This window comes from Vombatus ursinus, unplaced genomic scaffold (genome assembly GCF_900497805.2).
Source record: "Vombatus ursinus unplaced genomic scaffold, bare-nosed wombat genome assembly UNPS02014945.1, whole genome shotgun sequence".
NCBI lineage: Eukaryota > Metazoa > Chordata > Mammalia > Diprotodontia > Vombatidae > Vombatus > Vombatus ursinus.
Window position 1 is genome coordinate 18,024,574 of NW_020954723.1, and position 15,941 is coordinate 18,040,514.

The window sequence follows — 15,941 nt, forward strand, 5'->3', positions numbered from 1 at the left end:
GAAGGAAGGAAGGAAGGAAGGAAGGAAGGAAGGAAGGAAGGAAGGAAGGAAATTATTTAGATGCAGGGGAAGGACTGCTAGAGTATGACTGGATCATAGGTCGGAAAATTAGGCAGCAGCACTCTGGTGCCATCTAGAGGGTAGGTGTTCCAGTGAGAGACAAGTGGGGGAAAATAGGGCAGCCTCCACTTAGTAAATACCCTCCTCGGGTTTGATGGCAGCAAAATAAGGGAAGGATGAGATGAGGCTGGGGGCATTTTTAGTGAAATATCTGTAACCAGAAGATTTCCTGTATTCATATTCATGGCATAGTAGGTTTAATTAGAACTCAGTGGTACTCCAAAGACTCTTCTCATGAATGCAAAGAATGATGTGCCCTCATGGCACATTTCAATTAACCTTTCTGTGTCTTAGTTTCAAGTTGTACTTGATGTCCTTCTAAGATCCTTTGAGCTCTAAATTTATGATCCTAAGAGTCCATGAGTATTTCTACATGTTTTATGGGGCTGTTGCTTGTTAAAAATCAAATTTGGAATGTTCTTCTTTGTTGATTCATAGTAATAAAATTCTTCAAGTAGAATAATCTTACAGGATCTGCAGAACTGCACCTGGAAGATTAGGCAACATATAGCTTTTTTTTAAGTTAATAAACAAGCATTTCCCCCCAGGAAACCCAAGTGACCCAAGAGGTTTAAAGGAAGCCAGCTTCTAATAACTCTGCTTGAATGCCACTAAATTGCACACCTGGAGAGAAAAGGAGAGACTGGAGCTGTCCAAATTCCTAGCTTTTCATTTATTACTGGAACATGCAAAACAGTTGGGAAATAGAAAGGCCTCTATTAATATACAAGTCAATCAATTTCTTATCAGCTAACTTTCTCTAATCATCAGTAATGACTGCTAAATACCATAGACATGGCTCACAATTCTCTAACATTCCTTTCCAGAGATGAGAAAGAAACCAAAGGGAACCTTCCCTCCTCTATTAGCTAACAGTACCAGCTCTCTGAAGAAAACCCAAGACATTAATTAGAAGGTTTTGAAAAGCACTGCTGTCATAACAGCCTTGGTATGTTTCTAATTTTTACCCAGTCACCCAAACATACAGCAGAAAGGTAGGATAGTACATCACACTCTTCACACAGCCTTGTCAAAAGACAAAATAGAAATATCTGTCTTGTAAGCTTGCTGGTGGTGAATGTTACTTCCAGCTGTTTCCCTGTGGTGTGTACATAGCAAACAGAGGAGACAATTTTTCACAAAAATGTGAGCCAATATTCAGGCTACAGTTTTACCTGTAACTGTTGATTCTACTATATTTCTCAATTGGCATTTAGCATCTTGTTTTTCTTCTGGAGGTGGTCACCATATAGCAACTGGTAACCTCATTCCCTAAGGAATGGGGTAAGGATGAGAGGTAGAAAGAAAAGAATATTTCCCCTTATTTTGATCTAAGTGTCTGTATTCATATTGCACATCACTCTAATGTCCTATATCTTCAATAGCAGACATCTAAAATGTTTCAAAGATGCATAGGAGCCAATACTGAAAAAAGACAAGTAGTTCCTACAAGTTTACAATATAAAATCCTTGCAATATTGATTGGTTGATCCATTCATCCCTATAATAAATATTTAGGGGACACCTATTAAGTGCTATTTAATATAAAGATATCTAAAATAAGACCCAGACCTTTAAAGAACTTACTGGAGATAGATCCTGTTAGTAATACATATGGCAAAAATATGTTTTGGCTTATATAATGGTGAATACAATTCAAAACAACAAACATTTACAAAGATAAACATACATCAATCTCTTCCCTCAAAGAGTTTTATTCTGTTTCATTCGCTCCTAGATATTTAAAGGACCTTAGAGATTGTATAGTTCAATTCCCTCATTATATAGAAGAAAGTGGGACCCAGATAGGTTAGTTGACTTGTCCAATGTCACGCAGTAGCAGAATCAGTCTAAAGACTGCAATGTTACACTGGATTGCATTCTAGGCTAAACTCTTGTTACTAACAAGATCTTGGGTAATTCACTTATTCTTACTGGTAAAATGTGGGGTTCACACACATTATTTACATATTTGTCAAACTGGTTTACTAACTATTCCCCAAACTTGACATACTATCTCCAACTCTGTGTATTCAGTTAGGCTCATGCCAGGAATGGACTTTCCCTCTGGTCATCTCCACATTTCAGACTCCTTATCTCTCTACAAGACTCAGCTCAAGTTGTCTCTTTTCCATAAAGTTTTCCTTAATTCCATTTGCCAGGTGTTAGCACGTTCTCCCTTCTCAAATATCCCTACAGCATTTTCTCTGCTCTCTCCATTGTCACCTTCATGCCCTCACTTCACCTTCTATTTTACTTATATTTCCATATTGCATATTCCTACAGCTCTGTGTAAGTTCCTTGAGGGCTAGGTGGTTTCATTTTTGTCTTTGTATCTTCTTTGAGAAGAAGCATGAAAGATCTGGGTTTAAATCCAGCTTGAGACACTTACTAGATGTGTTTGTGACCTTAGACAAGTCATTTTACTTCTCTGTGTGTCAGTTTCCTCATCCATCAAATAAAGGGATTGGACTTGAAGGTCTCTAAGTTGTCTTCCAGCTTTACATCTAAAATTCTATGATACTCAGAACCAAGTACTGTGCCTTCTTTAGGCACAGCAGCCACTTAACAAATGTTTGTTGAATTTTATTGAATTTTCTGAGGAAAAGTGGTGGCACATGACTCAGAAATGACCCCAGGCAGAGGGGAAAGCTAGCCTGAGAATAAACATACCTTTTGTTATTTTCCACACAAAGCTAACAAAATGCTAACCAGATTCCCATTATGGAAGTTCTGATGTCTAAATATGCTAATCAATCCTTTAGTAATAGTCCAGAGTGAAAATGTATTTTATAAATCCTATAGCCCAAATAAATAAGAGCATGGACCCCATCTCCTGGTTACATAGTCAGACTGCCTGATGTTAAGGCAGCAAGAAAAGGAGCACACAGTATTGGGAAATTTCAATCCCTCTCCCCTTCTATTAAAATTAAAGTGTGATAAAAAGGGAAGAAATGGAACAAAACTCTGTTCTCTTCACCAGCCCATTTGTACAGCCAAAATAGCTGTCTTTAAGGGGGCAAGAAAACCCATCAAGCTATGCAATCTGGGAAAGAAAATGCCACTGGAGAATCATACAAGGTAACGAGTAAATTAGAGACCAATTTCCTTCCCCAAAAATTATTATCTAAGAGGGGAAAAGAAAGTACCTGTGTGAGGGCAAGGAGGAGACAGAAGATATTTCTCAACTGGCAGCTAAAGTCTAATTAGACTGACAAATCTTCAGTGCCTTCCCCAGTTATGAGGCTTGGCAGGAAAGAAACTAGCCCTGGAGCCACACATTATGTAAGGCTGTTAATCAATATTAGTTGAGCCCTGATCCTAAAAATAAACTTTCCCAGGAAGCTCTGTTGTGTAGTGGTGAAATCAAGCAATTGGGAACCCTGTGGAACACTGAAAAGTTGGTGGCAATGAGTTTGAGGCAAAGGGGCAGAGGAGATAATTAATTTGGTATAAGTATTGCTATACAACTAGTATGTCTCTATAGTTTAAAGTGCTGAGCTTGGCTTAAGAAAGCCAGTCTTTGTAATACCATAGAGAAGATCCAAATTTCACGTGGGGTGAGAAGAGGTGACTGTTTAGTTACCTTTTAACTCTGAGATTCTATGATTCTGAATCCCATCTACAGAAGTTTATTTACCAAAAGAACTGTTAAAATATAAACTCTCATATCTTGTTCCCAAAGCATATAGCTTGATGATATTAACCTAGGTCTGGTCTAGCAGCAAATGTATCATATCTATTAAACTCATAACACCTCACTACAATTATAATCTTATATATCTAATAATTATAAAATACCTAGCATTTGCATAGTGCTTTATAATTTACAAATTATTTGTGCATGTTATCTCATTTAGTCCTCACTACAGCTCTATAAGGTAGGACAGTACTAGTATTATCTTCATTTTACAGATGAGGAAACTGAGACTAAAAGGATCAAAAAGCTAGCAAGGGCCTGAGGAAAGATATGAAATCTGACTTTCCTGACTCCAGTTCCAACATGTATAGCTATACATTGAGACATCTAGTTGTCTAGGTGATAATTTTGAAATTTTTCTTCAGTAAATCAGATTCTCCTTTTTGAGATAAACTTATATGTGCATGGATGGGTGAGGCAAATGTGGGGGTGGGGTGGGGAGGAAGAGCCAGTCTTCATAGTTCCTTATATTAGATGGCTCCAAAAGTTAGTTTTAAAATTATCATATATGCATAGAGTATTATTGTATTATGTACTTATAGTCTGATACAACATTGTAAAGACAAACTACTTTGAAAGTCCTAAAAACTCTGACCAATGAAAAGCCCACCCAGGATTCCAGAGGGTCAATAATAAAACATGCTATCTACTACTAACCGAGAGGTAGTAGACTCAAGGTACAAAATGAGACCTATATTTTTGGAAATGGACAGCACAAGATTTTGATTTGATTTGCTATAGATATATATATACATATATATGTATATATATATATTTCTTACAAGAGTATTGAATAGATTTTTGTCATAAATAATAAAAATAATTTTTAAATTTTAAAAATAATTTTTAAAAGTCAAGTTTACTCTAAGATTTTTAATCCTATTCTGGATAATGTTGGGGTTCATTTAGTAATTGGGAAATTGCTTCCTTTTCTCTTCTCTATAACTAACCTATTCACAAGGGAACCCATACAATAAGGAAATTTGTTGTATCCAAGCACAGGCTGGGGTAGGTGTGTCCCAAAGTATAAGTGGCTACAAGGAAGAGGGCATCAGGTGTACTAAAGAATAAGTGATATAGAATAATTAGGCTGGTAATTAGGCTTGCTCTAGAAGGAATAGGAGAGCATGCGCATAGAAATAGCTAGATTGACTGGTGAACCCAATAGTCAATCCAAGAGAGGCAATCATGCCACACCAAAGAAATTCTGTTAATCCTTATGTTTATCCTAATCATATCAATTTATGGCTGGTATGTTTGAAGGTAACTAGATTGTCCTTAAAATCAATTGGTTTATGTATAAAAACTTCCTTTGTTTATTTGAGTGTAAAACCCCATGGACCCTAATAACTTTGGACTATCTCCAAATCTGTTTATATCTGTGCAGAGCTAATTGCACAGGTTGTGGTTATGTGTATGTCTTTCTTTCCCAAAAAGGCTGAGGACAGGAATCAAGGTTGTCAGTGATGTGGGAACACATTTACTTGTATCCTTATTGTATGAGTTTTCCATCAGTAATTTGTATATTATCAATAAAACCTGAAGTTTTATTAGAGGTTGGAGTTACTGTGTTTCTGTTCCTTGAGATTCAGAACTGGACCAACTCACCATGTAAACCTGGAATTACCCAAAGGAACCTCTTTTCCTCTGTACCTCCTAATTTTTTACTTAGAACTTTTTTTTTTATCCCAGAACACCTAAAATGTCTCATCGTTCAGATTTCAACTACTTTTTTTCAATAAATATCAACTGAGAGGAAAAGTTCTTTCATTAGCCATATCTAGAAGTGGACAATTATAATTGGGTGGTGTATATAGTACACATGACATTTCAGTGAAGAGCAATCACCTTTACCCTAGTCCTTTCACCACACCCAGAGAACTATTATTCTCCTGAGAATTTTTCTATGTACTAACATTATAAAGCCAGGAAAACACACACACACACACACACACACACACACACACACACACACACACACAAAATGGTTCTCCTTAAAACTTTCAACAGTCAAGTTCAGTAAGTTCAAGATGAAAACAAAATCTCAAAATCCTCTAAAATTTTTCTTTTGTGATGAAAATTAAAATAATTCCAACTCAAGCAGAATAGAGCAATTTTCTTGCAATTTTCTGGTACTAGACAGCATGGGTGAATGTCAGTGTGACTCTGCTGTATATTGGCACAGAATACACAATCAATGAACTAAAAGTTTAGAAATGCTTACAAATGATGATATGGACAGAACATACTGATGCATTATGAAACTGTTAACAAGTCAATCTAGCAGTCCAAGGTAACAATATAAATTAAAATGGAAACTAACTCTCTCTCAGCCCTTTTCTTTCATCTGGCAGCATTTTTTTTAAACTACTTATAGGAACTTCATTATTGTACTGACAAAGGTCCTGTCTTTCATTCTTGCCATCTCCTAACTATATAAAAACTCAAGATTATGAGTAGATGCCAGTGGAATTTAGCTCATCTCAATTCAAAGATGACTCAATGACTATTAGGGTGGTACTGGGATGCCTAGGGAATCCCTGAGGTGGTAATTCCTGTCAGATGTTATCATCAAGGGAGTGAAAGCCCAAACCACCAATTTTGAATGAAATCTCCTTCTGAGGATCCCAGTGTTAGCACAATCAGGGAGTCTGGGCAATTAAGCTATAGTAGTAGGAAGATCTCAATTGCTGACAAAAGTGCTAATGAGGAATTCATCTTTTCTCCCACTCTGAGGCTGCCTAGAAGCAGCACATAAAAGCAAAGAAAGTACAGCTTTCTCAGCTGGTGTTTCTAAACTGGCCCTTATATTGCAGACTCATTTCTTTATTTCCTGAATTCAAATCTGTTCTCAAACACTTACTAGTTATGTGAGCCTGAGCAAGTCACTTATCCCTGTTTGCCTCAGTTTCCTCATCTGTAAAATGAGCAGAAGAAGGAAATGGCAAACCACTCTAGTATCTTTGCCAAGAAAACCCCAAATAGGGTCAGAGATAGTTGGACATGGCTGAAAAACTGACTGAACATTTCTTTATTAGATACATTTTCTTTAAAGCAAAAGGAACATGGCTTAGTGGATGGAAGTCCAGGATAGAACTCTCCTACTCCTTCTAGAACAAGGGAGCCAGCCTAATTAGTCTGCATCACTTGTTCTTTAGTACACATGGTTTTAGACCTGGGTTCAAGTCCTGCTTCTGACACATATAATAACACACACTTTTATTTGACCATGGACAAAGAACTTGACTCTAAGTAAGCCAGAAATAGAATGGTCTAGAATAAGATCATAAGTACATTTGAGTTGCCAATATACTTTGGGAGTTCCTTTCACTGATGAAATCACAGATTAAGAAAAAAAATACCATAGCTATTAATTGTATTGGAGGGAAGAGAAACAAGAATGACACATGACACTTCTTTCTAGCAAAACAATGTGTTTCTTATGAGTTTAGTTGCTTCGGTGGATTTCCTTATGCCTTGAAAGAATAGAAATAATGTGAGCAAGATACCCCTCTATAGCATGCTTCTTTATGAAATTCTTGAATTCCTCCAAGAAGGAAGCGTTCACTTGGTTTTTAATTGAAGATTTATAGTGATGAGGAACTCACTATCTACCAATTCCATTTTTGGACAGCTCTAATAACATTTAGAAAGCTTTCTAATAAGAAAGTTTCCTCTGCAAATCAAAACAAAATTTTGCTCTCTGCAAGTTTGACCCACTGTTCATACTTCTATCCCCTGGGGTCAATCAGAAGAAACCTGTCTCTTCATATTACATTAAAGATTGCTTGTTACCATTTCCTCATTTATTTCTCATCTCCAGTGTTTTCAATAAGCCCTCCTGTGTTAAGTCATGGGCTCCATGTTCTTATCCTGGTTATTGTCCATGGATAAACTTAACTTGCCAATAACCTTCTTAAATTAATGGTGCCTGGAATTGGTCACAATTTCTATCCAAGGTATAGTACAATGAGGTGATCATCTTCAAAATGGATACTGTGCTTCTTTTAAGGCATCCTAAATTCACTATAAATATTAAAGGGACCATAGTCCCTCTACTACTTAACTTCTTTGGAGTAAATGATAGAACAATGGACCTGGAATTAGGAAGAACTGAGTTCAAATCCAGCCTCAGACACTTACTAGCTGTGTGACTATGGACAAGTTATTTAACTTCTGTCTACTTTAGTTTGCTCATTTATAAAATGGAGATAATAATACCAACTACCTTACCAGGTTGTTGTGAGGATCAAATGAGATAGTATCTGTAAAACACTGTGTAAAAACTAAAGTATTACATAAAATTGCAGCTATTACAATTACTAATAATTATAATTTTGACAAGGTTTTGGAACCAGCCCTTTGACTATATAGCATCTAGCATAGTGACACATAATGCTTAATAATTGATTGCCTGGTTTTTACGTAGTTAGTTGCTTTATTCTTTCATGCTTCTGTGCATTCCACTGTCACTGTGAACATGTATGTAAATACCCATAAAAGCAGAAAATCTTAACATTATTTTCATTCACTTTGAGATTCATGATAAAAGTGAAGGAAAATGCATATAGATATAAGCCAATTATTATCATGATAAGGGGAAAAGAATTATATGCCAGAAAAAAAGACTCATAAAAAAGGCTTCTTTCCATTGTCTATTTAGAGAGGTAGCACAGTTAAGTGGAAAGAATTTTAGATTGGAAGTCAGAGGAACTCAGTTCAAATCCTGATTCTTATACTTATACATACCTTGAGCAAAGCATATGACTTTTATGTGACTCAGTGTCCTTATCTGTAAAATGAGTGGATCACTTTTAAGGTCCTTTCTAGCTTCATATACCATGCTTCTGCTAAAATAGTTGCATTCTGTTATGCTGGAATCACTTTGGCATTGAATCCATTCTTCTGCAATGCCTTATCATGGCATGGAAGTGTTCCCAACTTTCTGACTATAACAATGGGGTACCATCTCTGGAAAGTCCTATCAACCTGGAAAAGTTTTGAGTAGAGACTAGCACAATGGATCATGTGTCAGTCAACTGGTGAGCATTTTAGACAAGTGAATTTTAGACAAGTGCTCATTATCAGAAGGTAGGACATCAGATGATGAGTATTTTTGTTTACAGTTGTGGATGAATATCATCTACTAAACCGCATCTGTGGAGGCAGACCTCACCTCAATGAAATGACACATCCCTGAAGTCCTGGAACATTTATTTATTTATTTATTTATTTATTTATTTATTTATTTATTTATTTATTTATCTATTTATTTATTTATTTGTGAGACAATCAAAGTTAAGTGACTTGCCTAGGGTCACACAGCTAGTAAGTGTGAATTGTCTGAGGCCAAATTTGAACTCAGGTCCTCCTGACTCCAAGGCTGGTGCTCTATCCACTGCACCACCTAGCTGCTCCTTATCCTGGAATATTTAGACCAGGGGTTCCTAACTTTTTCTTGGTTGGGAGTGAGGCAGGTACATGAATTCCTTTGGCAGTCTGATGAAGTCTATGAATTCCTCAGAATAATGTTCTTAAATGCATAAAACAAACACATAGGATTGCTAGAGAAACTAATTATTCAAATAGAGTTAACAAAATACTTGTTTAAAGGCAAATTCACAGATGCCAGGTTAAGAACCCCTGATATGGAGTCATTGGCAAGGTTTTGGCACAGTGTTCTTCAATGTTTCCTTCCCCAGAGGCCCTGTCTTTTATATGTTTGGGGGAACCATTCAGTAGGTGCCCAGATTTGTTCGTGCTAATGCATTTGCCCTCTGAAGGGCATACCTAGGGATCCTGTTTGTTTCTGTCTAATCCCTGAGTACAACAGTAAGTCTTACTGAGGTCAGTGGGTATTTGGCCTTTGAAGGGACTGTGAGATTAGCCATCCCTTAGAAATGTCATTTGTTCTTTTGCTTCACACAGAGCTAAGACAATGTATTCTGACAGAAACCAAACAACTCTGCCAAGACTTGTACCAAAAGAACAATCCTTCCACTGACAATAAACAAGACTTTTCTCAAGCTACAGGGAGTCATAATAGAAATACATATTGCCTTTTATATTCCTTTCAGTGGGAAGACTGAAATGTCAGGAACTATTGCTTTAATATCAGTAGAAAAGAAACAATTTGTGGGAGAATGCATGTAAGTATGTACACACATGTCAGCACATGTGACCAGGAAAGACCTGATCTTAGTGACCTTTCCTAAGTGTTTAAATCTAGTCTGCTAATACTTGTAGCCCATATTGAAGCCTTTTATCAAGGACCTTTCTGGAAACTGTCTTTCAAAAAGCAAAGAAGAGAGAGAAATCATTTCTACTTTGGTCACATAGTCTTTATTGTACAAGAAGCAAAATCACCAGTTGCTTAACTGGTGACTCATTCTAGGTTCACCGCATCCACCAACGTTAACGAAAAGGTGATGTCAAAGATCGGACTCAGCTGGGTCTCCAGAGAAGCACTGAGGTATTGAATTTTCTATGAGCGTTAATTAGACTGGGGGAAATTTTCCCACAAGTGGCTGAAACTTTTTATTTAATGCCAATGTATTTGAAGCTAATAAATCAATTAACCTCCTACCCCCAACAGATGAGATTTATGAAATGTTAAGGGAACCAGCTGAGCTTTAAGCTTTACCTTGGGCATAATTACTTTCAAATAAATAAAAGAAAATGCAATGACCATGCCAAGAACACTTAGCATAGTTAAACCCAAGATTTTCAAATTTCCTGCTCATATGTAACCTGGATTATTGTCAAAGCAAAGGAAACACAGTGTGCAGCAGAGGGAGAAGTGATTAATCCCAAGTGAATAGTAACAGTAAAATCTGCATTCCTCAAGGATTAGTTTTGCCTCTAGCATAAATTGCCCTTAATTTAACAGTGCCTATTCCCCCAGTGATGAGAAATTCATATTTCTTAAAAAGTTATGTTGAGGATGTGAACTGGACTGAATCAAGCTCTACTTTCCAGATGATAATAGATTTCCCTTGTCTTCTTTTCCCTTTTTGTGATTTGCAAAAATTAGGCAATAAAGTTAGATGAGGGAGAATTTCATGCTGAAAGCATTGTCCGTTGATCATTTTGAATAACAGTACTGCTATTACAGTGAAAAATATGATAGTAATCCTAACCCATGTGTGCCATAAGACTTTTATGACTTTCTTCATGATGGCTGTCTCTTTTTCTATTGCTGGGGCTTATTAATGTGAGAATCTTTGAGGCAAAATTCCTACAAACACTGTAATTTAGAGCCATCAGTCTTCAGAGCTTCATTGACCAAAATACTCACATGCTCCAAGACACAACAAACACAAGCAGACATAATGTGGAGAAAGGAACACGACTTACCTGAATGCTGGCTGTGGAGCGATTCTTTCGAGTAGTGGTGGTTGCCATTGTAGTGGTGGTTTCCATGACAGTTGTAGACATTTCTGGTGGCATGGAAGTTGTAGGCGTTGTCCCCAAGAGAGATGGTACTTCTCCCACAAGCCTGACGCTACCATTTATTTTAATATTAGGGTTGTTCTCAGCTGCCATATTCAGAACTTTCAAGCCATCGTAATAGAGCCCAGAGAGCTGACCTTGGAAGAGACGTCCTTTGTCTTTTCCTCCAATGGCTATTTGAGCCTGAGTGTTGAAGATGGTTAACTGCCGGCCTAGTGGGGTTGGGTGGAGGAAACAGGATTATTTCCATACATTTCTTTCCTCTTTACCTTACCTGATCAAAATGGACTGAAGGTCAAAAAAGGCTTCCTGGAGGAGCTGGGAGTGGGGAACAGGAGAAAATTGGATCACAGAAATCTAATACTGCAAACTACTGTCTTGAAGTCATTGCCAAGGTACATTGTGCTGTGATTATCTCTTCTGCTGACTAGCTAAGAATCTGAATCCACTGGGATAATAAATATTTCCTACCATTTCCCTTTAAGGAAGAAGAAATCTTGGTTTCTGACCTGTAGGTGGGCATGCATTCTTACTGAGTAAATAATCATGTTTGTCATAAGAAATTCCAAAACTAGGCAAAAAACAAAACAAAACAAAAAAAAAGGATAATCAGAAATTCCTGTTGCATGAAGTATTTTATAGAACTATAGCTGTATATGACTAATGAATACTCAAAGAGGTCAGAGGGCTTATCAAAAAGATAGTAGCAATTAAAGCTCAAATTGAAAAGATACAGAGCCTGTTAACTTAAGAATGTGAGTGTATTTCAGTTAAGATATTCAAATTTATATAAAGTCAATATAGAGCTATCTGACCAGTAAATGTTATTTCTTTGTATTCCCTTGGTTCATGATTTACCATATATACTAACCAATAATCATCACATCATACAACTTTTCCAATTAGAAAATGATGGAAATTCTGCTTTATTATGGCCTAAAAGATAGAAATAAGAAGACATGAGCTATGTTCACAAGAAAATAATGGTGGTAAATTGACTTACAGCTCAACTCTGGCTGTGACCTTAAAAATAAAGGATGTCAATTAAAGCAATGAATGATAGTGTCAGGAAAATGAAGGGGGTAGACTGGAGAGAGGTAAAGGTTACTGGGGGATTTTCTCATTTCTCACAGGAAATATGATTTCCAGGATAAAAACCAGATAGCATTGGGTTAAGAATAGTTACCTCATAATCATCTCAGTCATTTCATCCCTTCCCACCCTACCTAAAAATGCTAATGAGTATCCTTTATCATGTGCCACTTCTCTATAATAATAAGGCTTCAAACAGTTCTCAAAGCATTTTTTTTTCTAAACCAGACTTGTGATTTCATTAGAACAGGGAGTTCCTCAGTCAGGAACTCCTACCAATGCAAAATGGTAATTTCTCTACAATTTATATTCTTAGAATACTGGAACACAAATTTTCAGTGGCTTGCCCAGGGTCACCTAGCCAGTGTGTGCCAGTGGCAAGTCTTGAAACCACGTCTTTCTGTCTCTGACGCCAGTTCTCTGCATGACACCAAAGGCACATTGGCAAAAACAAAGGAAGTCCTTATAGGATAGAAGAGGGAGTAGGTGGAGGGAAAGAATGAATGGATGATCATTCCTTCAAACTTGAGCCCCTACACAAAAGGTGGGTTCTGATACTGGAAGATAGCCCAAGAGTTTTAGGGTACCAAGAATTTTACCTTATAAGTCTGTAAATCACTTGAAATGAATTACCTACTTCTCTATTCTTTACAAATTTAACATACTGATGAAATGTATAATTAATGGTTATTATTGGTGATGATTATAACATTATTTAAGTGCCATATTCTAGCTATCATTGAACAACTGAACAATTTCTCATCATGTCATTATGTGTCTCATCATATTTTTCTCTTTCTCATTTCTAAATCACTTAGGTCTTGCAAATGAAAAAAAAATTCATGAGAACTGTATTACCAGCATTTAGCACAGTGCCTGACACATAGTGGGCACCTAATATATGTTTATTGTACTGTATTATAATCGAGTCTGAACAAGCTGGCAATAGTGATTTTCTCTTCAATGCTCTGGTTTCCAGAGATTACCTAGAGGTAAATTTGTCTTAACTTGTATACTAGTAGAGTTCTATGACCTTTGAATTTGGATATAGCTTTAATATGGAGGTAGGAAAAGCAAATATAGAAGGCTATCTGATTTTTCCACTATTTTATTCCAAATGTTCCTACATCCTACTCTCCTACTCTGATTTTAAACCATTCCTTTGTGGTCAAGGGATATATCCAAAAGTAAACTTCTTCATATCCTCCATCATTTCATGGGATAGTTTCTATTCTATCTTCCTCATCCTGTGAGGACTGCTCTACCCTTGAAGTACCTATCTCCCCCAACACACTTCCAAAATTCTGTCCCAAGTATTTGATCCTGGGTATGAGGACCATATTCACAATAGAGGCTCTCTCTTTCTATTCCACTTCATTCTCTTAGCTTTGTATGATGCAGAGACCTCTTTGAGTGGTGAAGATTTTGGTCATAACTCACCAAGTTATATTTACCACTCCACTCTCCAAATTCACTTAATGGTCTGGTTAGATAAGGCCTGTCTGTTCTTTCATTTGCCATGTTCTCTAGAGCTAAATGAGCTAAACATAAAGCTAAATATGTTTAATTTTATTCCTTAGATTCAACTGTAGTTCTTTGTTACCCACGTCTATATGGGAATGTTTTGTTAAAAAATAATCCATTAATAGAATTCTAAGAAGACCGTACTAACTCCCTGGCCTATTTCACTTGTATCTTTGCTGAATCATATTTTTTTTTTTTCAGTCAGTTGGGCTCTTTTAGTCTTGTAATTTGAAACAGTAAGAAAAAAAATTGAATCTCATTTTCTCAATCCTATCAATATCTCCCTAGTATTTATGTTATACCACCAATTCAAGATTTATAGGAGAACTTTTTTTGGTTTGTTTCAGATGTAAATCCTCCTATCCCTCCCCCCAAATCTTGTCAGTTTAGAAATTATTCTTACCTCATTTGACCACCAAGTTCACATGTTAAATTAAGTTCTTGCACAGCTACAGTAAGTGTTGAACAAAGACTAATTAATTAAACCTCAGAATACCCTTGGGAAATAAGTAGTATTATTTCTCCTCTCTCAGTTGGGAAATCTGATCTATAAAGAAGTTAAATGGATTGTGTAAGGTTAGAAAATCAGTCAATAGTAGACCCTAGTGAGAAAATGAACTGTGGAATCCTTTGACCCCACCCACTTCCCCATGGCAGTACTTACTCCTAAGACCCATGCTAAGTAGCTTCTATGGCTTTTATCTAATCACCAATCTATCTTTGCCCATTCCTTCTTATTGTCTTTTCAAGGATGTTTGGCATGTTTCTAAAATGGTTCCTGAAGAGAAAAGGGTGATGGTGGGGACATGGGTGGGATGTGGGGAGTGGGGAGACAGGTAAGGAATGAAGAGAATGGATAAACATTAACCACTTACTTTTTCAGAAAGTCAGAAATGCATTCTTTAATGCATAGTATCATTATACAAGAGAACTCCATCTTGCATAGATTTCTTAAGTTACCTATGCATTTATCAACCCATACAAACTCAATTATCAGGTCATGGCACCACCCCTCTTATTCTCTTTGCATTTTAACCCTCCAACAGCTTTCTTTGTTGGTCTACTGACAAAATACTATCATCAAAAGAACTATAGGCCAAGTCATGACTTCATAATGGTTTACAAAAATGAAAATGCCTGGCATGCTGTTAAACTCAGATTTCAAGAGGCAATGGAGTGAAACAAAAGATTACCAAAATAAAACAGCAAAGAACAAAAAGTTTTCTCAGGCACATGAGACTCAGACATGCATCTAATTTTTTTTTCTTTTAAAAAAGGTGAGGCAATCACTGTCTTTAATGTTAAAGGGACTTTATAAACTTGTATTTACTGAACAAAATTATTTGCTTTTTAAAGTTATCCTTATTGCTTTTTAATTAGACCACAAGTGTTAAAAATAGGGCAAAAGGTTGAGTCTCAGTAAGGATTTTCAGCATTAGTTGATCCTATTAACTTCCACCCAACTTAGAACTCTCAAATGCTAATCTGGTTATATGTTTGTATGTGCCTGTGTCTGTCCATACACACACACATACACACACACACACACATACACAGAGTTGAATAATTAGTAATATGCTTCTTGTCTATTATATGAATCTCTCAAAATTTTAAGAGATGTCTTGTGGTCTAAAAGTATGATTTATGTATGTTTATCCTGGACATTATAAATGGAAAATTTTCTTTTTTGGAAGGTCACAGCTCACCTTCCAGCAGATCTTCCATGAAATACAGAAATACAATATACACTAACATTGGGTTCAATTGCTGCCCTCTTTTGTTAGAATATAATTGTCATCCTGTTACCTCCCACCCCCCAAAAATAGAGGATGTCACTTGCCTTTCTTAACCCTTGGTCATTTTCCCCTCTGCTTTAAAAACTTGTACTTTGCTTGTATGTAAGAGATCAGAATTCATCCTACACATCACACATTCAAAAATGTCATTTCTTTTTTTCAAGGTCAGCAACTAAGACCCAAATAACCTATAGACATATTTGAACTTTTGCTACTCAAAGTTTACATTCAAAGGCAGACTCCAGCTCTCTCACTCT

The 15,941-nt window shown here is 36.5% G+C and overlaps 1 protein-coding gene across 1 annotated transcript in view; it reads right to left on the minus strand.

Moving 5' to 3' along the window:
* Positions 1-15,941, minus strand: part of NRXN3 (neurexin 3) — a 1,892,810-nt gene that overhangs the window by 159,498 nt on the left and 1,717,371 nt on the right. The window contains exon 18 of the mRNA XM_027844705.1: positions 11,177-11,484. Coding sequence (XP_027700506.1) covers positions 11,177-11,484 — 308 coding nt within the window. The remainder of the gene's footprint in view (positions 1-11,176; positions 11,485-15,941) is intronic.